Source organism: Sebastes fasciatus, chromosome 24 (assembly GCF_043250625.1).
Source record: "Sebastes fasciatus isolate fSebFas1 chromosome 24, fSebFas1.pri, whole genome shotgun sequence".
In the NCBI taxonomy this organism is placed as follows: Eukaryota; Metazoa; Chordata; class Actinopteri; order Perciformes; family Sebastidae; genus Sebastes; species Sebastes fasciatus.
Genome location: NC_133818.1, coordinates 4,817,222 through 4,844,318, shown reverse-complemented (window position 1 = coordinate 4,844,318; position 27,097 = coordinate 4,817,222). Strand labels below are relative to the sequence as shown.

The window sequence follows — 27,097 nt, the reverse complement described above, 5'->3', positions numbered from 1 at the left end:
CAGAGAAAGAGGAAATATACACTAATAAATTTGGTAATCTATTTGACCTTTCGTTCTGCACCTTCAGGTCTAACTTTGGATTTGTCCAATTCTTTGGTTTATGACCAAATACCTGCAAAACTAGTGACCGCTATACTACTAAACTAAATCTGTAGTCTTGTTAAAAGCCAGGCGAAAACATGTTTTACATGACAAAAGTAAGATAAATCCACCAGTGACAATAAAACAAAAAGGATGGTAAGTTAAAATGATATTACATAACACAAAAACTCATTAGAATAAGATGATACATGAGGGTTTTTCAGTAAGTGTACTGCCAGGGCCATACACTAATGAATGAAAGATTAAATAAAATCAATATTAAAATGTAATAACAGTTGTATGGTTTCTCTTTTTCTGGCTGTGATGTTCTGTTGTCATCTGTGGTTTTTTCTTTGTTTTCTGTGAAGCAGTGAACAATGAAATTATTGTTGAAATAACATCCTTGACTTCCAAGAAAGAAAGTGTGGTAAAGGTTTGAATTGAAAACACAGTTTTCATGGTATAAATCCCCTCGAGCAGAACACTGTAGAGCTCACAGAAGAGCCCAGTTCAGATTTTTTTCCCCCTCACTTTTCTACCTGCTCTCAAATTTTCCGAGCTCAAATGAAAATAGCAGCCCCGGCTAAAAATGTCCACCTCGACAGATGTGGAGCGAGCCCGGGCTGCAGGAAACGGCGAGAGTGTCACGTCTTTCAGCGAGCGCAGAGAGGAGAGGTCGACCCAGAAACATGTGCTGCCTGAACTTTGGCTCTTTTTCTTCCTGTAGGGACGCCTTCTCTCTCCCTCTCTCTTTCTGTACTGGCTCTGTTTTTCATCTCGTTTGACACCCATATGCAGCCGGGACACCTTTTCAAGCTGCTTTTATAAACCAGTAAACCATTGTGTTGTTATATTTCAAGAAATAAGAACTAATGCAGCACTAATAAAGCATAATCCATATCTGTAATGTAAGTTGACACTACAGTTTGTATTGATTTATCATAAGACACAAGTTTACTAGCTTTCAACACTCAGAGCCCTGTTGTGTTTTTTCATTTAAAGTCCATCTAATGAAAGACCTTTTCACCTGGGGTGTCAGGTGAAAGCAGTTAACTCTGATTTGATGACTGTAAAGAAAAGCTTTGTCTCTCTCTAGTGGTGAGATGGTTTACTGTCATTTCTGAGCTCATTTAAAGGTTATATTAATAAAAATTTTATGTAGACAAATTGTGAATTAATCATTTAAAAAATGTTGGCAGGTCCAAAATGAATGTTTTGTTTATCTCTGTGGAAGATATCAGATGTTTGGTCCCCATTTCTTACAAGTCTTGTGAGCCAATAGTACAACGACGTTGGTATCACGTGGTTTTGCTGTGTCGTCAGCGATCAAGTTGTCAGTTAGTGTGGAAAAAAACAGATAAATGCTCAACAATAGCACCTTTAAACTCTTTTTCTTGGGGGGGGACCGACTGTTTATTAAACTGTCCTGTATTTGTGGGAAGAGCACCGTCACTCCAAAGAAAGACATTTATTCAACAACAAACAAATAATTTGCAATTTACAGTCATATGTTGCATTTACAGTTGTTTTTAAAAGGAGATACAAAGGGGTTTTCTTTTTAAAGAGTAAATGAGTTCCTGCACAGAACTTAATAATTTAGGTTCAAGCTTGATTTGCATTTTTTATTCCATTAAAATTAAAAACTACAGTCATTGCTATATTAACTCTCGCCCTATACAGACCTCTGGATGTGCATTTACTGGGGAAAAAAGCCACATGAAAATGCTTTTATTTGCAATAAACAGTTTCTCTTTAAGCTTTAATACTATTGGCTGTTTTTCCAGTTTATGCAAGTTTACAATCCATCTAAACTCTTTGTTTTTTTTCATGTTAACACCTCATATTTTTTCCATCCACATGCATTTCCCTGTAGAGTACTGGTGCTCCAGATTGTACATTTATTGACAAGGTGAATAAATTATGTCAGCGTCCTACCGGTCACACAGCTCTCGCATACTTCAACAGCTTTTGGGAAAGGCAGCCATGTGTAGAAGAATCTAACCTCCGTCGACTTGTACGCTCACAGAAAGAGGAGTCCATATACTATAATTTTCTGGTGATGATGTTACTCCTCTAAAAAGAGCTATTTTCTGTCCATCTGGTGTTGTTTTATGAGAAGCACACAGGGCCGATGTCCAGGCCGAACTCCTGATCTGGCTTTCCAATGTCCACGGCGGCCACGTCCACAACGGGCAGCCTGGTAGACGTTTGAGTCCTGTACTCGATCACCGTCTTGCCCCACTCGCCGTTTGATTTCTGAGGGAATAGAAAACCAGATAAGTGTCTTCCAATCTTTCATCGTCCAATCTAAATATTCTGCAATGACTTACCGTGCAGCCGTCCTCGATGACGGTGTACCGGAGGCGGTTGTTTCCCAGCGCTCTCAGCTCCTGGCCGTTGGAGCCTTTGAGTACTAGAGCTTTCTTCAGGTTGGTGGTCCTCACATCTTTATAGGCCACGCTGTTCCTGCAGTGGTAGGTGATGCTCTGGTGCGACTCTTTGGACAAAACCTGCAGCAGCTTCATCTGAACCGCCACCGCGTTTGGCTGCTCCTCATCATTTCCATAGCGGAACTGAAATTAGAGGTGAATTTGACATGATTTCTTTTTTTATAAAGTTTGGAATAAAACAAATCCAACAAACAAAATGCATATCTTTTGATCTCTTACTTTAGTTCCACTGTTCATGTCTGCTCCAAACCAGATGGGTTTGTTGGTGATGGTACTGGGTTTCGCCCACCAGGCTTTGCGGGGAATGTTGGCCGGATTGGCGGAGATGCAGGTTTCACCAGTTTCCATATTGCAGAAGACCTTGATGGAGTCTTTTGTGCTTCCTTGGTTTGGATCAATCCAGTACTCACCTGTATTAAATGTGCATCATTAGGTTAGAGTTCATGTGGTCTAAACATAACTGAAAATGTCTAAACAGAAAAATCCTCACCGCTCTTTTTCAGAGGGTAGCACTGCATGATGTCCTGGCAGGTTTTCGCAGGGTTCAACTTGCTGCCATCAGGGCTGCGGAGGTTTTGCAGATGTCCGTTGAGTGTCTTGAGCGTGGCGTGGACTCCGGTGTCTGCACGCAGGACGGCCGCGTTCTTATTGGGAAGGGCTTCATCTTTATTGTGGTCTGGGAGCGGAGGAGCAACAGCAGCCACGTCGTCCTCGACGAAATCCGCGGCTTCTGGCACGCCACCCATCCCGTCGTAATCGTAAAGGCCAGCGTAGAGGTCTTCCACGCCCGCGGTGGGAGGTCCAGGGGAGCCTGGAGGACCGGATGGTCCGTCATCACCAGGTGGACCCTGAGAAAAAAAAAAAGATAAATTTTAAGTATTATTTTCAACTTAATTTATGCCAGGCTAGCTCGGGCTAATCACAATATTGAAGTCACTGTACTTCTCTCAGGATGACACCAATAAGATGATTGTTTGAAATATAAAAAAGTAAATCTTGTGTCACCTGTGCCCCGATGTCTCCACTGGAGCCTCTGCTTCCAGGAGCACCCATTGGTCCAGGATGACCGATGTTTCCTTCCTTTCCTGGAGGACCCGACACTCCTGGAGGACCCTATATGGCAAAAGAGTCATTTAGCTGCACTTACAATAGACTGATTGTAAAATGAACTGCATGGTGCTGTTATAGCTTACTTACCCTCGGCCCAGCTGGTCCAACGATACCTATCGCTCCAGCATCCCCTGTGGTGCCCTGAAATAGAAACAGAAGTATCTCAAGTATCTGCAGGACTACAAGTATTTTAAGTTGCCTAATATATAAACATGTTGCTTACAGTGATTCCTGGCAAACCGTGGAGACCGGTGAAACCTCTGTGACCTTTCTGGCCCCTCTCTCCGACCTCTCCAACTCCTCCTTTCTCTCCCTGTGGTCCTTGAGGGCCCTATAGTTAGATGCAGGATGACAATTAAAAACATTGGAAAATACAAAGTTTTACACTGATTTTAAATTGTTAAATTGTTGTTCCATGTGATGCTTACCACTTTTCCCCGTACTCCAGCTGGTCCTGGGGGTCCAATGGAGCCTCTGCCACCCTAAACTCAAAACAAGCAAAGAGACATGACACAAACGACTTTGCAATCGATATGATACGTGACTGACGGATGTAAAGCAGCATATTAAATTCTAAATTTGTTGCATTTCTGTTTGTGAAACTCACGTTATCTCCTCTTTGTCCTGGACTGCCCGTCAGTCCAATAGGACCCTCTCCTCCTGGAGACCCTGCAATTCCAGCCAGACCCTCTAGACCAGTGTTACCCCTGTCTCCCTGGAAAGACAATCACAAGGCAGTGGTTAGTACACACAGCTGTATGCATGGTACTTTTAAAAAACAACACACTATGTGTTTAATCTTACCCTGGTTCCTACGAGACCGTCCGTCCCAGGAGGCCCCTCTGCTCCAGTAACACCCTGAAAAAACACAGGTACTGATGTGATGAACTTAACCATGGGAAGATTTGGGAAGTACAGACATAAAATGCTGAATCGTCAACAAAGAAACAACTTATTTTGGGGCATTTCGGTTCCACTGAAGCAATCCCATTCATTTAAAAACATGTTAAATGTAAATGTCCTGTTTTTTTCACTACTTGCAGCAGGAAAAAGGCTTACCTGCATATATGTGAATAACAATCTGATATATTATTGCAATATTTAAGATACTTTGGCTTTGATATACCCGATTTTTGACAAATGAGTAAATACAAAATAGTCAGAGTCTTGTTTTTGGAGCTGAAATCGGAGTAATACAGTGGTTCATGTTTTCAAGAAATAAGCAGCACTGATTGTAAGTGTCTCTAGATAAAAACATCAGCTAATCACTTATAAATAAAAGCTGTGTGATGACTGAGTTGGACTTGACAAACCTCAGGGCCAGCGTCTCCTTTTGGCCCGGTGGCTCCTGGTAGACCGACTCCACCAGCCGGCCCGGTGCCGCCCTGAACTCCTGTAGCTCCGTTTTTTCCGGGTGGACCCTAAATACAAAGTTTAAATAAATATTCAGTGTTTTCAACGCCAAGATCTCAAGACACAGTGTCGCTTTGTGTGGCTAAAACAAATAGAAGGAATACGTACAGCAGGACCTGGCAGTCCCAGCATGCCCGCCTCTCCTCTCAGTCCAGGCTGACCCACGATGCCTCGCTGTCCTGCGGCGCCAGCCGGTCCTGGAGGACCATCAGGCCCCTGACAAAGAAACACAAGAGCAAATTGAAACATCTCAGGATTTATTTGTATACGGCTGGACTTGTGGACTTAAAGATGCTCATCTTACCCCTGGGCCGTCCTCTCCAGAGTCTCCCTTCTCTCCGGAGGTGCCAGGTGCTCCTGTAGTTCCACTCTCGCCTTGACGTCCTTGAGCTCCATTCTCCCCAACAATGCCAGGAGTTCCCGACTTTCCTGGAGCACCTATAGGCCCGTCTGCCCCAACAGAACCCTGAAACACACACATGATCTTCCCTCAGTCCAGATTTTGGAAGTACAAATGTGACCTAATGAATCCGCAGCAGGTTTGAGAGTCTAATTAATGACTTTTAAAACCAATCAACTCACAAGAGTGCCAGCTGTTCCAACTCCTCCAGGCAACCCAGGGAAACCAGGAGAGCCCTGCGGAAAGAAAACACTTCCGATAAGATGAACTTTAATGATAATAACATGAAGAAGAAACTGAATATGGAGCCTATAACTCACCGTTTGACCCTGAGTTCCTCTGCCACCTTTCAGTCCAGTCACACCAGCAGGTCCCTAGAAACACACACATAAGTAGCAGTGTAATCGGAGTGATTAAATGTAATCACCTGACTTGTTGTTTCTACTCTGTAGTCCTACCTGTCCTCCTGATTTCCCAGCCATCCCCTGTGGTCCAGGTGATCCTCCCTCTCCATTCAGACCCGGCTCACCGGTGTCACCTTTGATCCCAGACTGACCATCAGGACCCTGGGACAGAAACAAGCCTTTATTGGTTCACATTCATCGTTGTATTTTGGTGCTTAATCTGTCTTTAGTGGACACTTACACCAGCTCCAGGGAAGCCAACGGCACCAGTTGAACCAGCGTCACCAGTAGAACCCTGTTAATATCATCACACACACAAATACACATTTTATCAAGAAGAAATAGAACTCATAGAAAAGCATTTTATGTCGTAAATTTAATGTCTGATAAAATGTTTTACTCACAGCGATTCCTCTCGTTCCTCGGCGTCCTGTAGGTCCTGGTGGGCCGGTTTCACCCTGAAATACAGGAACAGTCATGTCAAATGAATCCTTTTGGATTATCTTATATGTACATTTCATTTAAAACTGGAATCATAAGTCATTTTACAGATTTAACATGAACATGAACATGAACATTTCCAGGTTTAAAGTACATGCAAAAATGTGTGTTTTTGAGCTCACCTTCTCTCCGTTGGGTCCACCGGAACCAACAGGTCCAACGGGACCAGGAAGCCCCTTTTAATAAAATGAAAAAAATACATTAGAATATCATATTACACAGAAGAAAACTAGTTGTCTAACAGTGAATGTGTTTTTAGTCTTGGTGCCATCAGGTGAAATATTTCGTCACAAACTTCAGTATAGTTTGAGTCCAGACGTCATGTTGAGATGACTCACCCGTGCACCGTCAGCTCCGGCATTACCCTCGAGTCCGGCCCCTCCGACAGAGCCCTGGTAGAAGAAATCAGAATCATCAGTGCCTCAGATTAAACCCTTCCTATCTTAGTAATGTCCTACATTTCCCAGAACCACTTTTGATAACTCCCAAAGAACTTGCTCAGACATCAATAGCAGATATTTTGCTCTACTAGGAGTCATATTAGTGGAGAATCTCTGTTCTTTAACGTACTGCGTCTCCCTTCGGGCCTGAAGGTCCGGATAGTCCTCTCTCTCCGGGCATCCCCATAAGTCCTGGACCTCCTGCCTCTCCGACAGCACCCTTTGATCCAAGGTTACCCTAAAATGTACGAAAAAATATCGACGGTGAGGCTTACTGTAAAGATGTAGATGCAACAAATTAAATTATAATGTAAGGTTTTGGTTCTTCAAGTGGCTCCAATACCTTTGGCCCATCTGGTCCTGGTCCACCTGGACTACCTTTGGATCCCAGCAGCCCATTGGGCCCGATTTCACCTCTCTCTCCTGGAGGACCTCTTTCTCCCTGCGTGGATAACCAGGGGATAAAGTCATGCAACACTTATTACACTAAATGTGACCGATTTAAACACTGTGAATGTCCTACACCTTTAAATCAGGTGTGAGACCAGTATTGGACTTACTCTTGGACCTGTAGCTCCACCAGCACCAGCCTCTCCAGCAAGACCCTGCAAAAAACACATTATGCTTAATGTAATACGATAAAAAGAACTACAGAGTATGCTGATGACACAACATTGTATATTTTACAAAAATAATTTGAGAGCTAAATTAAAAAAATGATTTAACTGTCGTACCTCATTTCCTGGTTTTCCTGACTCTCCAGGTGGTCCTGGCAGTCCGGGCAAACCCTAAAAAACACCAAACAATTTTGATTTAATGCTAATAACAATAATGCATTTATATTTTTATGATTATGGGATGCAGTGTACCTGGAAACCATGCAGTCCCTGTGGTCCCTGCTCGCCTCTCTTTCCTGCAGTACCCTGGAGAAAAGCAAATATTACATCATCTAAACATGTTATTAAATCACTGACGATGAGATTATATCAACAGTTAGATGCTTACAGCTGGACCAGCAGGACCAGCAGCGCCTTCCTCTCCGTCTTTTCCATTCACTCCCTAGAGGACGGATAGTATCCATTAGTATAAGTATGATTTAGTATGAATGTTATTATATAAATAGTGAAAACGACTTGCCCTTTGACCTGGAGCACCAGAGCTGCCAGCCTCTCCAAGCTTCCCAGCATCACCCTGGAAATCAACAGAAGTCATCATCTGTTGCTGCACTAAATATCTGATTATTAAAGTGGTGCATAAACAACTTTAATACTGACAGCGAAGCCTTTGGGTCCTGGCAGGCCCATGGGTCCAGTTCCACCTCGGTTTCCAACAGAACCAGCTGGGCCTTGTTTGCCATCATCTCCTGCTGAGCCCTGGGAAGATCGAAAGATTTACTGAATTTGGTATCTAGTTGTTTTGGTATGTAGTGAAACTTTGAAGTGTGATGAAACTGTTGGCGCACCATTGGTCCGAGCTTTCCCTCTGATCCCTGGGCGCCAATAAGTCCCGTCAGACCCTGTGAAATCACACACACAGTTACAGAACAGCCTCAGATACCTGCTTCTGAAGCTGCAGCTTCTCCTCAAAAGTTAATAATATATAGATATTGTAGACGGAGAACAATATTCCTGATATTTTCCACTTCATTCCACGTGGATTTTAGGCTTTCTTTCATGTTTTAGGTGAAGCTTGAAACTAACAAAGTACTGTATGTTCCTACTCACCAAGAATTCACCCAGTTAAAGAGGGAGTTTATAAAAAGATGTCTTAAAATTAGGGCTGTCAATCGATTAAAATACTTTATCATGATTAATCGCACATTTTTTATCTGTTTAAAATGTACCTTAAAGGGAGATTTGTCAAGTATTTATTACTCTTATCAACATGGGAGTGGACAAATATGCTGCTTTTGTGTCTGCTTTACCCGAGCTCCAGTTAAACCCGGCTCTCCATTACGTCCTAGATCTCCATCTAAACCTTTGGCGCCGGTCGACCCCGACAGTCCTCTTTCACCCAGAGCTCCCTGTTTGGTTCAGAAACACAGAAACACACGTCATGGTCTGGAATAATCACAATTAACAACAGTAGTTAGTTAGTTTGATGTGAAGTCAGCTCACCTTCTGGCCTGGTAAACCATCTCCACCGGGGAAACCTCGGTTTCCTGGAGATCCCTAGAACAAATCCAGATTGGAGATGTGAGTTTCCAATACATTTCAGGCTGTGAGATCATTAAATTTACTCTTAAAGGATCGTATAAATAGTTTTCTTTAAGACGAGGTTGACTCACTGTCTCTCCTGTAGGTCCTGTAGGCCCGACGGATCCTCCATCACCTCGTGGTCCACGCTTTCCGTCCTCTCCCATTGGGCCCAAAGGACCCGGAATACCATGGTCGCCCTAACCAAGCAATCAACAATCAGTCGATCAATATCAATCAACTTTTATGCTCTTTATTCAACACATCCTCATATCCAAACGACATTTGTTACATAGGTTATGTAAATCAAGGTTAGTAGGATTCGTAATATCGCTCCCTGAGCTCCTCGCTAAGCGGACTTTGTCGCTCTTTATAGTAACTGACTTCCTCCTTTGCTCCCCTCATAATTACTACGGCCACTAAAGATCGCCACCTAACAATAAAGGTAAACATGGGTCGTAATAAGCTGCTTGCACAGACGACCTATAGGGTGATGGGTGGAGGACGGTCTGTCTTTATTTTAGGATTGTAAAGGGTCTTACTCTTTCTCCCTTGAATCCAGCTTCTCCTTTGAATCCAAGCAGTCCAACTTCACCCTGGAAAAGATCATCAGACAACCTCGAGGTCAAAACATTAAAGATCCAAGTGCATTCATATTTAGACAAAGGTAAAGGAAATTAGATACAATGGGAGCTCGTACCAATTGTCCTTTTGGTCCTTCTGCTCCTGTAGTTCCCTGGGGGCCGGGGGAACCTTGTGGGCCCAACAACCCTGATGGACCCAGGACACCTGCTATACCCTGAGGAGGAGGAAGAGGAGCAGATATAGATGTAATAAAAACATTCATTAACAACAGAAATAGTGTTTAAAACAGTCCATCCATAACTGATGCAGCTACACTTACTGATGAGCCGCGGCTTCCTGGAGCTCCGTCCTGTCCTTCAGCACCCTGTTCAAAACATTATTATTTATATTAATTAATAATCTAAAGACAGTCCGACAGGATGTGTTCACTTTCACAGGTTTAAATTATTAAAATTAACCCACCTCCTGTCCTGACGGTCCAGCCGGTCCCACGTGACCTACGTCCCCTCTGGGACCCTGCTGTCCTGCACTTCCTCTGACCCCTGTTGGTCCTTGTTCACCCTGCACCAGAGGACACATTCAACAACTTCTTAATACAATTTCAAAGTCTTTTATTGAGATTTAAGAGCTCATATTTTGGCATGGTTTGGTGTTTGACGTGATAAAATAAAGGACTCATTTTCTACTAATGATCATGTCAAGTTATCTGCTCCAAATGTAATCCAACAGCAGTATATTATGGGACGTAATGAACTGAAGTAATGGTCAATGTGTGTTTTCGTTATGCAACAGTCACACTATTGGTCTGGCAGTACAGTTCCACCAATATCTCAAATTTACTACGAGAAAATCCAAGATTTCTCTGTGAGCTAAATCAGATAAAACTGGAGTAATGTTACAGGAAACTTCCCAAATCTCACCTTCATTCCTGCGTTACCGGGAAAACCTGGAACACCGAAGATTCCCATTGGACCCTGTAGTGAAAGGAAGTTTTGTTAAATACTCATCAATACAAAATCAGTTTGTTTTGTTCACAATCTGTGTATTATCTGGATAAAGTATGTCCAAAAACTAGTGCTGCATTAAAGTAGAAATTTAAAGCAATAGAGGAAAGCATATTCATTATCTTTTTTTTATTATGTCGGACTTCTAGCTGTTGCTAATTTGCAGACCGTGTCCCTAGTTAGGCTTTTAATAAATAAAAGTACATAATACAACATCAAACTATTGCTTTAAAGTACATTTCTACAGTAGATAGAAGTCCTTACCAGAGGTCCGGGTTTGCCAACATGGCCGGCTGCTCCACGTTTTCCCTGAAAGAGAAAGAAAACGTCTCAAACTGCAACACCTTTTTACACTTTTGCACTTTTCCCAAGCAAATAATTTAGTTTTTCTTACCAGAGGACCGGTTGGTCCGGCTCGGCCTCGTTCTCCCTGCATGCCGGCTGGTCCCTGAAACAAAACACCGGCTCAGCATCTGTATGAAACATACCTGACTCTGTATGAGGTGATGAGTTGTTAAATGTGTTGCCTACCAGAGGACCTGCAGCACCCATCACACCCGGAGTACCAGATTTACCCTACAGAACACAAAGAGACAAAGAACATCTTTAAAGGGGTTCTTAGCAGCCCAAACAATGATATACGTTCTTTATAATCATCTTAATATATTAATAATATGATGAAGATTAGATGATAAATTCACACCTTGGTTCCAGCCGCTCCAGACTCGCCTCTCGGCCCAAGAAGACCACCATGACCCTGTTGGGAAGATTTAAAATCACAATAAGTTCTTGATGTTTCTTACATATAAAAGCATGAAAATGAAAAGTGAAGCTTGGTATGGCTTTTCATCAGGGAGCATGCATTGCTAGGGTTAGGGTGGCTGACCTTGGGACCTTTCAGTCCTGGATGACCTGGAAGTCCTGGGAACCCTCTGCCACCCTGCAGTGAAACAAATAATCAACACTCACATTGTTACTTTATATTATAAATATGCAGAATCAATGTTTCATGTGTTGCTTGGTTATGATTAAGACTCGGAGGTGACTGAGTTACCCCAGATCCTGGAAATCCTGGTTCTCCTGTAGCTCCTGCAGGTCCAGATTCTCCCTGAGTAGGAAAAAAGATCATCCTGATGAATCATTACTGATAATACTAACAGTATTTTCTGCATTTTCAAGCAGATGTGTAGTGTATAATCAGCTCTCTGTGCCCTCTGTGAACTACAATGGACCTCTGTCTCTCCTGTTTTGTTTATGTGAAACCACCTGCATGTGTCTCTGATGGTTCAAGGTTAGGGAGTGAAAGAATAGAGAAGGCGTCTGCAGACTTGGTGCCTCATCTCTCAAATAAACAGACAAGGATTATGTATCTTGTATGTTTGACTCACATCAGCTCCAGCTTTTCCTGGAGGCCCGTCTGGTCCTCGATAACCCGGCTCACCCTGTGAACAAACACAAAGAACCATCACGACTGACTCAAACGTTTCTAAACTCATCGCATGTTCATGAGGATGTGGATTTGAGCATCAAATATAAAATATAATATGGAGAAGTAGAACTGTTCCTACCATCTGTCCTGGGTCTCCAGCCTCTCCTGGGATTCCCTGACCACCACTTGGACCCTGAACAGAAGAGATAACGATAGTCACTTATGATATAAGGGATCAACTCTTATGACAACAGGCTAAAATAAAATCTAAATTAAGCCTTTAAATCTTCGCTTAGAGGCCAAAACGTACTTGTGCTCCAGGCGTCCCTGGAGGTCCTCGTGGTCCTGCTTCACCCTGAAATAGCGACATTTCATACACCGTGGTTTATGAGCGTACATACAAATTTAGCGTATATGTAAAATATATCATTTCCAGTGCAGCACTCACCCTTGATCCTGATATCATCCCAGCCATCATGCCAGACTTCTCCCCGAAACCGGCCGCCATCTGAGACACCAGGTTGCCCTTTTGGGGGGAAAATGATTAAAGATGAATGTTAAGCAAAGACATGTTCAAACAAACTGTAGAGGAGTGGGTTTATTTTCTGTAGAATATGCAGATTTCTTAATTGACTCAGAGATAAACTCACCCCGGGGTGGGTGGGATGGCCTGGGGATCCAGCCTCTCCTGGATTTCCTGGCACACCGGGCTCGCCGTCAAATCCTGGAGGCCCCTCAAATCCCTGCAGGGTGTGGACAGTTCATTTGCATACTTATAATTTTAGGCATTGTTGACTGTTTCTATTAGCAGATTAGTTTGTAGATTTACAGCGTCAATAGTGTTCATTCAGACTCACCCGTCTGCCTTTAAAGCCTCGTGGTCCAGTGTGTCCCTGAGCTCCTGGAGGACCCTGAACCACAAGACAGATATTATATTTATACATTAAATTACCTGTGTGCAGACTGCTGTTAAAAATGTGCAACATTACATCACAATCACGATAAATTAATATCATTAATATTATTAATATTGGCACAGAATATTGTATGTATAATTTAATTTCTTTGGCCTTCTTAGAAAGCAGGTCAGCAAACAATACTAAAGTTATTGCACTATAATAACATCCTTCAGTTTTCTGTCTCCAATCATTATGACACTCTGAGGCCCTCTAGTGTCCAAATTAGTGCATAGACATTATTATAATCTAATCATCTATTTCAACTATATATATTATCTAATTGTGCACATATATCAGAGTAAACACAAAAACAAGAGTAAAAGCAGGAAAAACCCACCGAGGGTCCTGAAGGTCCAGGAGGCCCTAACACCTGAGTGTAAAAAAAAACAATGTTAAGACAAAACACACTGAAAATTAAAACTTTATTATTCATTGGAAGCTGAAATATATATATTTTTTTGTATAAAAAAGTACTTACATATGGGATATCACCTGGTTCACCTTTCTGTCCCTATAAAGGAAACGTATTTAAAACTTGTTTAATTTAGAGAACAATAATATTTATATATTTTTAAATATGAATCATGTCAGAATTAATCAGGACTTACCTTGTAGCCCATAATTTCTGTAGAAAACACATAAAAAAGAAAGTTAATTACATTTAAACTTAATCTGCACAGTGATATACCCTCCTAAACCTACATGATTTATGTAGCTTTTTTATATTTAATTTACTTAATGTTCAAACTTATATAATTCCTACAATGTTTATATATTGTGTTTTATAGTGAAAAAGTGAAATTTACAGGAAAAACAATAAAGGAATAAAGAAAGTATTAATAGAGATAAAAACAAAGAAAAATTTAAAAATAAAAAAACTGAAAAAAGCAAAACAAAACAAAAGTAAAAATGTATTATTATTATTATTATTGTTATTATTATTATTATTATTATTGTTGATGATAATAATAATAATAATAATAATAATAATAATATTTAATTAATATATAAATAATATATTGTTTACCTATGTATTGTTTAATTGTTCTTTGTATTGTTCACAAATTAAAATAAAGTATTTTGAAAAATAAAAAAGTAGATATAACTAGCTACAGTCTCAACTAAATAATAAGTACAGTAACATCATATTCATAAAATTAGTTTTAACGCCCTCTTGTGACCACGGTTGGTAACTACAACTACAAGATTCCCTTTATTTCCTTGTTTGTAACTTTTATTTATAAAGGTCTTAACTTTACACCACTTAAAATCTTGCTGACCTCCAGTGTTTTAGCTTCTCATCCTGCAGCAGTGATGTAGAAGTGTAATCCAAGGCGTGTCTGCACACTGTGACATCACTGCTTTTCCGCCTCTTTAAATAATAAATTACTGGGATAACTAATTCTAATAAACTCTGAACTGTGAAACTAATAATTTGCACATTCCTGCACAACTGTGTACTTTAAAAACAGAAACTTTAATACACTTTAATAAAACAGATTTTCACGTATTCTTATATATTTTTTCCATTTTCTATTGTACATTTTCTTATACTTTTGCACTGTGTTTATTGTTATGCACCAATAGGGGGGCAGCTAAGCTGAAATATTCATAAATATTTGGCACAAAAGTAGGTTTATATGTTAGGAAAAGATATAGATATTGGGGCGCTGCAAATCTGGCCCCTGAGGGCCGTGGCATTTTTTTTTTAAAATCTGCAGAAATATGATTTTATGACTGTTGATGATGTCCAAGGTGTGTTCAAGATGATTAGACACACCTTGGACATCATCAAGAGTCATAAAGTCAGTTTTCTGCAACATTTAGGAATATTTAGCGCCAATCTGGTGGCCATTTTTAAAAATGGCTGCAGCTTTGCAGTGCCAAATGTACCTGACCCGGTACAAATGGATTCTGATTGGCCTCACCTATCGTCCTGCTGGCGCTGGCAAAGCTCTCACACACGGGGCAGCACTGTCCCTCAGGCGTGACGACCTTCTCGCAGTTCGGCATCAGTTCGCACTGCACCTCGTCGCAGATGGCGACGCCGTTGTCACAAACACACACGCTACAAGGCTCTGGTTTCCAGATGTGGTTGTGCTCGTAGACCACCTCTTCCACTGTGCAGCTTTCACCTGTCTTCTCATCTGCAGCTGCAACAGAGGACAGATGTTTTTTAATAAAAGAAGCACTACTAATAACATGACAGGATTATAAATCACATTTACCCATTGTGGGGTCTGCACTGGGAGTTGATGTTGAAGCTGCAGTCAAGCACACGGGGCAACACTCGCCCTCTGGGGTCACAGTTTTCAGACAGTCGCCGAGGTCCTCGCAGACCACGTTTTCACACACAGCGGTCCCCATCTCGCACAAACAGATCCGACACGGCTCCGGGTTCCACATGTCGTTGTGGGCGTAGACTTTTCCATTTTCTGTGCAGGTATCTTTATGAAACGGAAACGTAGAGAGGTTAAATTAATATCTGCAGGGTGGTAGAAATGAATGTTGACCGTGTGACCTGAAATGAAACAGTCAATATTTGAAAAATTTGAAGGAAAAAGTTCAACATTTTACGCTTTTTTTGCTTTCTTGCCAAGAGTTATGAGAAGATTGATACCACACTCTTGACAAAAAAGCGTGGCGTATCCCAAAACGTCAAACTTTTTCTTTAAATACTACAATAAATCTTAAATTCTAATGGCATACTCCAACATGCTTAACTTTCATGCCAAAAATTATTCTAAAACAGTGCAAATAGTCCTGTTTTTAAAGCCCCTATGAGTAGATTTTTTATGCTTTTATAATCCCGCAAATTTCTCTGATAGCACAAGCTTTTGCTGGTGGAAAAAAGGTGTCATGACATGCACTACTGTCTTTCTTGATACGACCAATGGGAGTCACAAAAGTCACAAATTCTACACATAGGGGCTTTAAACAGTGCATCTTTTTTAAAGAAAGAAACAATTCATTTAAATACTTTAAGCCTAATTGGTGCTGAAATGGAAAGCAACTCACAATAAGCGTAAAGACCAATAAATGTGGCAACTAGCATCATCAAAAGTGCATGTAAAGTGCAATGAACAACATTGAACATGGCGAAGGAGGTGACAATTTCCCAGAAGAATACACCTTATTTGGTTAATAAGTTACTTGCTCAACTTCCTTTTGTGCAGCAGTAACTTGCTACCAAAGTAGGTTGAGAAGTGATCTTATGAGGCAAAAAGTCAATGTATTCCTTTTGCAAACTGATGGTGAAGTCAATGGGAAACTTTGAACACAATAGAACATCATTTCCAGGTTGTGTGCACAAGATGGAGCCTGAAGAAGATGGAGACAAAGAGCACCAGCAGTCCCGACACAGATGGGAGGATTGTCCGACTGCTGAAGTTGAGTAAACTCAACGCAAACACTGCAAGGAAACAACCAGGATGCATCCACCGTTACCAGTTTCAGTGTCTGTGTGAGGCCGCTGTGCTGCAGCCGAGCACACGGGGCAGCACTCGCCCTCGGGGGTTTCAGTGGTCTTGCAGTCCCCTATATCCTCACATATCACGTCCTCACAAACCACCGTCCCAACTTCACATATACAGACTCGACACGGCTCTGGGCTCCATATCTGATCGTTGGAGTAGACCTTTCCATCCTCTGTGCAGGAATCTTTATGAGAAAGAACAATCAGTACCCGGGGTCGCTCTTTAGACAGCTGATAGTTGGTGTGCAACACATCATTATGCATGCTAGATTTTCAGTCTTGCCTTTCTCCAAGAGATAAGCATGGAGAGAACTGTGTTGCTGGTCTCTCAGCTTCAAAATGCCATAAATACATAAAGTGTTCCTTTGTCTTTTGGCAAAACCCAAAGCTAAGATGAGACATTACCCATCAGTTAACCCAGTTTTAGTGAATGTCACAGTGAGAGTTAATAAGATAAATACACCCAAGGAGGATGTGTAAATGTGGATATTTATGGAACCCGCATTTAACTCTGCTCTGCCAAACATCAAAATGCTTCTTAAATATTTATTACCAGTTTTATTGTCCATGCTAGGAGGACGTGGTGCTGCAGTGGAGCACACGGGGCAACACTCGCCCTCGGGGGCCTCGGTTGTTTGGCAGTGACTGAGCTCCTCACACACCACCTCCTCACACTCTACATCGCCCGTGTCGCACACACAGATCCGACACGGCTCTGGGCTCCAGATCTGATTGTGGGAGTAGACCTTCCCGTTTTCTGTGCAGGCATCTTCATGAGACAGAACAGCAGTCAGTAGTGTGGGTGATTCCCTCTCAGTTGGCGGTGATGGTGAGCATCATTATGGGGTTTTCAGTCATGACACCTACAGCAACATTTGCCTCAGATATTGCATTACTTATTGCATCAAACCCTCCAGTTTAATCCCTTAAACTGCATCGATCTAATCCCCTTTCCTTTGTTCTCACTATGGAAAGTATAGTCACAATAATAGCTGGTCTATTTTAGCTCAGAAATCATCTAAACTTCTGCTCCAGTGGAGCTAATCCAGACTCCTCCACAAGTTTAAACCAAGAGAAAACAATCATGATTCTTGTGGGTCTGTAATTGCTATAAAAGAAAACCTGTAAACACAGTGAGGGAAAACTGGTTTCCTTAGGTTGAATTGTGGAGCCTGTGGTGAAGGCAAGCAGCAAAAGTAACACTCACTAGTACAGTATGTGCAGGCCTACTGGCATGGTAGTTTGTGGAATATAACACCCACTGTTGCCACCTACAGACGTGCTTCCTGTTTAAAGATGTGAAGCTCAGTTTGGCAAACTTGTAGGCAGAGCTCTCTGAAAGCAGAAATGATCTTTCTAGGACAGGTAAAACCTCAGTGGACAAAGCTTAAGAAAGCTTAAGAAGAGGTTTTCCACTAGTAGGCTTATTTAAAGAGGACCTATCATGCTCACTTTCATGTTCATACTTGTATTTTTGGTTTGTAGAACATGTTTAAATACTTTAATGTTCAAAAAACGCTCTTTTTTCACCCTCACTCTGTTTCAGCTCATAAATTTTGGCGAGGAAAAACTGTCATGGCCATTTTTAAAGGGGTCCCTGACCTCTGACCTCTATATATGTGAATGAAAATGGGTTCTATGGGTACCCACGAGTCTCCCCTTTACAGACATGCCCACTTTATGATAATCACATGCAGTATAAATGTGTTATTTTCGCCTATTCTAAAATGGTGTATTTGAATATTTCTGCATACTGGGGTCCTTAAACAGTCTTGTAATTACTGCATTATATTCCATTATATTTTTGTTAATATTTTGAATTGTAACCTGGTGCCTGAATTTTGTGTTTTCCTTTACAGAAATAAAGATATTTCCACCAGAAAAGGCAGAAATTGGTGCATAGAAAATTCACCTGGGGGCTAAACTGCTGTTAAACGCTAAAGAAAACATACTTATTAATATTATATTCCATTTCCGCTGATAGATTACACACTGTTCCTTTAAACTACGTTATTTTTGCATCCAGAAGATCATTATATCTCTATGTAAAAACTCTAATCTGCATCTAGATGTCTCTGTGTTGGTGAACTCACAGGTGTTTTTAATTCTTCTAATGACTGTAGATCTCATGCAGGTTGGAGTGATAAAACCTGACCAGCAGTTTGGCTTGGTTTCCACACAATTTCAATTTGCAGACTAATAAAGACATATCATTCACATGGCTTGACTTACAGTCTCTGTAAAGGTGTAAAGATTAATTTAAAGTTTACCAGAGCATCTCCACTTCACCTACTGCTGCTGTTTACATTAGTTCAGCCTGAGCACTGACCAATCAGATCACTGGAAACACTGACTCATCATTCCTACAGGATCCTGACAGGGACAAAAGAGTTCACAATAAAGTGACAAATAATAAAGAGCAATAGATATTATCTGTTCTGGGCTTTCAGTGTGTCCATAAAATACCTTTTGCTGTCTTGTATTAGAAAAATAATGATTGTAAAAACCCCATAATGATTTGTTGCACCATCTGAAAGGACCAGTGTTCCCAGTAGGAGGGAATAAAGCAGTGATTTACCTGCGTTAGTGTCTGTACCGTGAGCTGCAGTGGAGCACACGGGGCAACATTGTCCCTGCGGAGTCACAGCTGTGTGGCAGTTACTGAGGTCCTCACACACCTCGTCCTCACACACTACAGTGCCCGTGTCACACACACATGTTCGGCACGGCTCTGGGCTCCAGATCTGATTGTGGGAGTAGACCTTCCCGTTTTCTGTGCAGCTGTCTGAGTCAAGCAGAGCAGCAGTGAACATCTGGACCGGAGGTGCATGTGAAAGGTGTATTTACACCTCTTTAAAATACTCCCAAAGGTCATGAAACATTTATAACACCACAGCGGAAGGATATTGATTGATTCAACAACATCAAATTAAACATGCAAATGTTTAAGGACACCCCTAAATACCACAATCGAACTGTACTTTCCACCTCTGGCCAGCAGGCTGCACCCATTACTAAGCAATGCAATAAAAACTGTTTCATGAATTGATTCCTTCCAATAAACTCTCTAACTGTTTAACACAAAGCCTCATAATTACGACCCTGTAGCCTTAAAGGGAGATTCAGTCAGTTTATAGTCACGTGGGAGCACTACTCAGCTTGTGAATAAAACTGTTTTTAATTAAAAAAGAAAAAGTTTAATGTCGTCTGCTGTGGCTCTGGAAGGTGAAAATAACCCGTGTGATGTCATCAGGGCTGGAGAGAATATATTTTACTTAAAAAGCCTGCGTTAAACTGGCGGTATTTGACCAAAAGACAAATAACTATCACCAGTGCCACATAGTACAAAAGGACAAACATTAAACATGTTTGCAGATGTTTGCACCTCCCTCACTGAGTCAGTTCCTATTCAATTAAGAGCAAGCATCAATTATCAAATGGCTTAAAGCAAACCAATCGTGCAATCATCAGTTATCATACTACCTCATCTCTGGCACTGCCGTTGCATACTCTCATTATTTTACATATCTGCTAATTCTGTAATGTATTTATGTATTTTATTGTGTTGTATTGTATGACAATTTGCTCTCTGGCTAACTCTGGCACATTTACATCAACGTAGAAACTGAAATGTTGAATAAAGTGCACTGTCCCTGGTAAATAACTAAATAACAAAATATTTTATATTGAGTATTGGGTTTGAAAGATGTTGGAGGGTATAATAAAGGAATGTTGCATTATGGGAGTTGTAGTATCCAGCTGTTTAATGGAGTTGCTGCTTTACCTTTTTTTTTAATCTGTCTCTCACAAGTCACCAAACTATATTCAATTTATGTAATATATAATATATATAATGCAACAATGCCTCATATATACCACAGTATTTATAGCCTAAGCTAGTCTGTCCCTAGATGGGCCTTTAAATACACACAATTCAACAAGAAAACACATACAAAACAGCCCAAAACACAGACAATAAAATTACCATAATGACAAGCAACAGATCATTCATGACTACATGAGTGATCCCTCAAGTTGTGTACTTGCATATTTGCATAACTAAAGTTTCAGTCATGTATATTAGTCAGAAAACCATGCTTTTATTAATGCCTTATGTGCACTGACAACATGATGACGTGCTTTTGATTTGCATATTTATAACATGTTGCTTGTTGATAAAATGATGGTAAAAGAAAGCAGAATGAGCAGAAGCAAATTTACCCTCAGAGAAAAATGTACTTCCAAAATAAGTATTAATTTAAGAATTAGATGACAGACAGCTGCACTTGAGCAAGGCACTTATAGGCCGTCAGTGACTAGACTGTGGTTGGACCTGACAGCTCCTGGCTGTTAAATGTGTCTATGAATGTGTCTGGATGAAAGGATATAATCATCTTTGCACCAGTAATGTCTGCAACTGTAAACATGAAACAAGATGAAACGTACAGTTTTCATGTTCGCACATAATGCTACACAAAACATGCCATTTCATCAAGAGGTGAAGAAGTAAAATATGGCTATGGAGTCCTATAATATATTTAATCTTTTTTGTGCAATTATATCAAGAAAAAAAGGAAAACATGTGAATAAACGATATATGTATGCTCACCATTATACTAGCCTACTTTCTTTTCTTTTTCTTTATTTTTTAATGTATTTATTTTTTATTCTTAATCATTACCTTCTTTTTATTGGTATTGATATTATTTTTTTGATTTTTTCTACTTTACTATCATTATTACTTTCTGACTATAAAATATCTCTCCTGCACTCCTGTAATAAAGGATGAAAAATAAAATAAAACAAAATAAAATAAAATAAAATAAATTAAATTAAATTAAATTAAAATAAAATAAAATAAAATAAAATAAAATAAAATAAAATAAAATAAAATAAAATAAAATAAAATAAAATAAAATAAAAATTAAATTAAATTAAATTAAATTAAATGTTTAAAGGCAAGTAAAACTAAATTAAATGTCTCAACCTATTTTCTTTTTTATTAAAAATCTTTTTAGCTTTTAAAGTAGATTTGAAATATATTCTTAGTTTACTGGAAGCTGATGCTGCCTTCCCTGTTCCTCCAAGACTCCTACCTTCATGGGCATATATTTCTATTTTTAGCCTAATCATCAGAAAACTGTGCAAAAATGTGTCAAATGGTGGATTTTTTGCAGTGTATTTGTGGCTGTTCGTTCTCTGCTGGTCAAGGATCAAAATCCTGAACCCTCTTTGTCCTCCAGTCTTTCTAAAAGGAAAGAAAGAAAAGTACAAAACTAAAAAAAGAGGAGAAAAAAAGCAGATATGGCCACCTGCTACGACTGAGCGCTGCGAGCGTATTTTAATCCAGGCAATTTAGTGACGTCTATAAGTACTAATTATGTGGTGGAGCCTCTCCCCGCGAGAGAGGCTGCTTTTCTAAAGCAGGAGTTATTTCAGTGGAAACCACAGTGGATGTATTATACGTTGGTCTTGGGTACAACTTGTGGCTTTGCCTTTATTTGGGAGAGAGCAGAGAGGTGCCACACCCGGAGGAGATGCCTACTGCGACCAAACCTGCTGAGGAGCAGCTCGCATTCAATAAACCAATGAGGCCACACAGGTCTTATTTCTCCTTCTGCAACTTCCTTGTTTGGGAATATTGTTCTTTTAAGTTCAAATTTAAGTTAAAACCTGCAAACTCCTGTGATAAAAACTGTAGTTTTAGGCATTTAAACATGATTACGGCTCTGCATGAGAGCAATTATCATGACTAACTGTGGTGGAAACTGTCCGTGCAGCTCTCTGACCTTATGGTTTGCAGACGCCCATAAACCTGAACTCAGGTTTATTATTAAACAATATTCAGCCCACATAAACTGCACCTTATAGGCCAGAGGTTCCCAGGCTGGGGGGTTGAGACTCCTCCAGGATAAATCAGAGAGAGGCGTCACAAGATGATTCATATTTGTCATCTTCTTGATCTTATTGTGCCTAAGGTTTTGCAACCAGGTAACTAAGACAGTCACAAACCATTTAAAACAAAATTAAAGTATGTTTCCATCAAGTAAAAAGCAGTTTTCATGTAAAATACTTGATACTTTCACCTATTTAGGTCTCAATCTTTCAAATGACTAAGTGGTTTTGTTGCCTAAACCTAACTACGGACATTACTGTAGTTTTGTTGCGTGCATGACACGCGAAAAGAGGCGTACAAATGACACGCTAAAATGCGTTCTCATGACACGTGGAATGTCCTTGTAATGTCGTGAGATTGGTTTGCATGCATTAGGTGTACACTGCAGTAAGATAGCCAAAGAAATACCCAAAGAATAACCCATTAAATCCAATATTGAGTCTTAAAATGAGCCTTGAGACCAGTGAAACAATGTGTGAGAGAGATACAGATAAACTTCAGCCTGCTGATGTTGGTCGCTCCCATTTAAAGTCTCAAACTATTCACATCCACAAAGCCAAGAACAGCACACTGAAATGTTAAATGGCCCGTCGACGTTTTAACAAGCCGACTGCCAGTATCATAAATCTCAGACTGTTCAGCTATTCCTTCACAACAACAACAGCAGCTATCATACCTCAGGAACAAACAGAGCATCTTAAAATGACCCCTTGAGCTACACTTGATTTCTGAGATGGTGATGTATATAAACTGTCTTAATAGGCCTTTTTCACAGAAGACATTTTGACTTGTTGCAGATGAAATATCACAGGTGCAAATAATGAAATTGATGATGGCTGAATTACATTTAGCTGCTTTGATATCAGGGTCCAGGTGTCGTGCCTGCTGGCTCACTGACACACCTGCATTGAAATGAGCCATCGTTAGTGTTATTAGTAACACCTGTGCTTTTCCTACGTTGACAAGTCAAACTATCTGCTGTGAGTTTGGCCTATTCCAGTCCTCATAATGTTGCTTATTGGTCCCCAAACTGGTGGTTGGGACCCTCATATGGAGTTGTAGATAATTCACAGGAACGAAAGGAGCTTCATTTTAAAACAAGTTCAAATTTTTGAACTAATGTAACACAACATAACGTGACATATATCGCGTCAAAGTGTGTATAAGACCTGCCTGTCCACTAGAGGATAGCGTGTCAATGCCGAGGCGTGAATATTACACATGTGTATGAAGGTGCAGTACCAGCAGGGGGCTTAATCACTTCATTAGGTTTAGGAAAAACATCATGGTTGGCCTTAAAATAAGTACGTAAACTAAATAAAATCCGAATGGAAACAACGCGACATAAGTAGACTAATGTATTGTACAAAACAATTAGGTCTTGATCACCAGTAACCACAACAAGGAGTCCTTCTGACTTCTTATTCTACGTCACTAGCTACATGGCGTACAAATGACTCACTTAAAGCAAAAACGGCGTTCCTATTACACGCCTTTGACTTGTGCATTATCGTGTCATTTAAACACCTTTTCATGCAACAGTACTGCATAATATAGCTAATATGTATATATTGATATGAAAGGAATAGTTCTGGAAAAAGCAATGAGTCACTTTAGAGAGTTAGATAAGAAGATTGATAATACTGTCATGTCTTTACGGTAAATAAGAAGCCAGCAGCCGGGTAGCTTAGCTTAGCATAATGACTGGAAACAGGTGGAAACAGCTAGCCAAGACCATAAGGGGGCCCCATGGAGGCCTTTAAATCATCTGTTGAAAAGTTACGACTTATATAGAGCTGCATTGACTAATCGATTCGTTGATTGACGGAAAAATTATATTAATGTTAAAGTAATTTTTCATGCAAAAATGACAGAAAATGCTGCTTAATGCCTCTCAAATATGGAAAATTACTGCTTTTCTCTGTTTAATATCATATTAAAGTGAATATCTTTGGCTTTTGGGCAAAACAAGACTTTTAACAGATTAATCGATAATGAAAATAATCATTAGTTGCAGTCGTAGACTTCTTGTCATATTTAATTTTGACTGATTTTTCTTTTAATTGCTAGACTCAACCCCCTCCTCAGGTTTGGTCCTGTAATGACACACCTGTAGCAGCTACTGCACATGTCATGACCTTTAAGAATAAACATCTATAAGTAAAGTCTTTCTTTCTTTCTGCTCTTTCAGCTCCAGTGGAGGTGAACTTGGATGGAAGTGAGTGGAGCATATTTCACATCCAGCATCCTCTCTCTCTGGGTGTGTCTTGTCTGCATCTGGCCTGAAGTCTGACCAAAATTAGTGGCCTGCTTTTGTCCGTCCCATCTGCGAGGCCACATCATTATAGCCGTGGCACTCAGAACCCCATCATTCAGCCTCGACCTCGCACTGAAATAGCCCGGCGCTGCAGCCTGTAGGGGGGGAGATATTTTTGACCCAGGATCACATCTAGAGGGGACATTTTATTTTAGAGATTTCTTTTCGCCACATCTCCATCTTTAAGATCTTGATTTGGAGGTTTTTGTCTCAGCAGTGTGAGGCAGATTTAGCCGCAATATCAGGGCACTTTTGCACAAAGAGATTGGAGCTTGTTGTCACTTTCTCCATCTCTAATTAATTCCTGAAAGGATTGCAGCTTTTACAAGATGTTTTGTGGCTGAATCATCACTTCTCCAACAGAAAAAGTGTCTAATTAAGGTAGCCTTTCTGGTCTGGGTTGTGGGTGTGATGTTAACCTTTAGTTCACAAACCACAAGGCCAGTGTGGTCCACTTGCAGGGAGGCAGAGCAGTTTAACTTAGAAACTAAAACACGCACAGAAATCTGCAAGACATGAGAAACTTCCCAAACGACTTCCTGGATTGTGAAAAAAAAGATCGTAAATCAAAAACATAATGGGAAAGACAAACATAACTTTCATAAAAAATACAGAGGTAAATGTTTTCACAGTTGGTTGAAAAGTCATGAATCATTTGAAGACAGCAAAACATGAGGAAACACTGAAAACAGCACTGGAAATAAGGACATATACACAAGATAGAGCAAAAATAACGTCTCCAGAGTGATTTTATCAACATAAAGTTTGCATATTTGCATGGGACAGATGTTTATTTCAGCACAGAAGCAGAAGAATATCTCATTTAGTGTTGCATAAACCTGTCAGCAACTGAAACATATCAGGTGTCAGCACAGAAAACCAATCAGAGCTACAGGAGGAGCAGTCATATCTGGGCGGCTGTCACTCACCGTTCTTGGTATCTTCTTGGCAGGTCACGGCGATCACCTGAGCCAAGGTGATGAGCAGGCAGACAGTAATCCTAGAGCATAACGAGGGGCCCATGTCTGGATGCCAGACATACAGCGTCCTCACACACAGCCGCCGCTTTAGACACACAAGGAAGTCAGAGAAGGAGAGAGAGAGAGAGAGTCCAACCCCGAGCTACAGCATCCAGACTGAAAAATCCAAATATCCCTGAGAGGAACAGGCTCCTGGATGAGCGATTACTGCAAACTGAAACAAGCTCCCTCTTCACCCCCTCCTTCGCTCACTCTCCTCCTCCTCTCTCATCATTTTTTCTTGCTTTATTTCAAGGCCAACCTCCTCCTCGAGCTCTTACAAGTCGCCTTGAAAGATGCAGCTAATTAAAGGCTGTATGAAATTTGTCCATGATGAAAGAAGATGGGCTGAATGATGATGTTGGAAAAAGAGTTTCATTTCAGGACGTTTTCAGAGTAAAAAAAGGACACATGTAGGAGTTACAGTTTGCTGCACGACCTTTAACCTTGAAGAATAATGTCTGCTCGACTTAAACCACTGAATGATTCCTGTCTTCATGATTCAAGTTTTGATATCAGCAACTTAAATGACATGATGGATGAAAAAGGATCAAGCTTTAAAAGAGATGTATCCTCTATGTCTGCTGCTGGAAAAGATCATCCCATCATCCTCTAATTTTGATAATAATGATGATAATAACTTTATTTATAGAGCACTAACACGTTAGCCAACAACTTTATAAAGCGATAATATGTCAGTGTTGTGTTTCCAACTTGCGGGTGCTGCCCCCAAGTGGCCAAAAAATAAACGTATGAGGGTTAATCCCGAGAATAAGTTTCTTAGAGGCAAAACTGAAGGTGGAGGAGGTGTTTGTTTACACATTATAGCACAGAACTAAAGCTGAATGAACTCCAATATTAATGAATTCTTGGTATTAGTACTGTATCGATTGTACCTGTTGAAAATAAAGCAACCTTCAGACCAAAAATAAACGTTTGTTTTGCCATCTACCTGAAATTCTCGCCCACCTAAATCCGTTCACTCCTGCTTGAGCGGTTTACAATGTGCATGTTACATCCATCTGATGTGTTTTCCAGGGCGAAGCGCTGCCAAGTCGGTGCGTCGAGCAGACCGCCGGTCCCTGAGGTGATGTCCCGGAGGTGGAGAACAAAAACAAACATCTTTGCCGTTGTCTCCACTAGTGATTCGTACACAGAATACTGTATTCTTAACGAGTGATTTTGAGCTATCAAATCCTTCCTAAAGTCACATTTCTGTCAGAGGATGAGGTGGATTTCACTTGTTTCCTTTGCAGCAACAACTTGGGTCAGGAAGTGTTTCAGGTGCTGTAAGAACAGACTGGTTTCCCATTAAAGAGTCAGAGAGCCACGGGGGACAGAAACTGGAGCAGATGGGAAGACAGTTCCTCCATCAGATGCAGCTCCGTGTACATTCAGAGTTTTTTTTTTAAATCAGTT

The 27,097-nt window shown here is 40.6% G+C and overlaps 1 protein-coding gene across 5 annotated transcripts; it reads right to left on the bottom strand.

Moving 5' to 3' along the window:
• Nucleotides 1–1,469: 1,469 nt before the first annotated feature.
• On the bottom strand, nt 1,470–25,830 carry col5a2b (collagen, type V, alpha 2b). Of its 5 annotated transcripts, XM_074626868.1 has the most exons (56): nt 25,589–25,830; nt 16,419–16,631; nt 15,200–15,418; nt 14,900–15,124; nt 13,580–13,596; nt 13,450–13,482; nt 13,309–13,341; nt 12,870–12,923; nt 12,663–12,755; nt 12,461–12,538; nt 12,323–12,367; nt 12,152–12,205; nt 11,972–12,025; nt 11,638–11,691; nt 11,470–11,523; nt 11,287–11,340; nt 11,115–11,159; nt 10,978–11,031; nt 10,848–10,892; nt 10,500–10,553; nt 10,042–10,140; nt 9,899–9,943; nt 9,695–9,793; nt 9,537–9,590; nt 9,087–9,194; nt 8,917–8,970; nt 8,724–8,822; nt 8,262–8,315; nt 8,074–8,172; nt 7,933–7,990; nt 7,805–7,854; nt 7,669–7,722; nt 7,534–7,587; nt 7,360–7,404; nt 7,143–7,241; nt 6,930–7,037; nt 6,698–6,751; nt 6,482–6,535; nt 6,263–6,316; nt 6,100–6,153; nt 5,913–6,020; nt 5,775–5,828; nt 5,637–5,690; nt 5,359–5,520; nt 5,163–5,270; nt 4,955–5,062; nt 4,446–4,499; nt 4,249–4,356; nt 4,070–4,123; nt 3,865–3,972; nt 3,729–3,782; nt 3,537–3,644; nt 3,022–3,379; nt 2,751–2,941; nt 2,412–2,654; nt 1,470–2,337 (listed from the first exon to the last, which is right to left on the bottom strand). In XM_074626868.1, exons 1-56 carry the CDS (start codon nt 25,680–25,682, stop codon nt 2,191–2,193), a joined length of 4,986 nt encoding a protein of 1,661 aa, XP_074482969.1. In that variant the 5' UTR covers nt 25,683–25,830; the 3' UTR covers nt 1,470–2,190. The 5 variants fall into 5 exon arrangements, with proteins under 5 accessions (XP_074482969.1, XP_074482970.1, XP_074482973.1 ...); XM_074626869.1 differs by lacking the exon at nt 16,419–16,631; XM_074626872.1 differs by lacking the exons at nt 16,419–16,631; nt 25,589–25,830 and adding an exon at nt 18,717–18,830.
• Between the last annotated feature and the right edge of the window lie 1,267 nt (nt 25,831–27,097).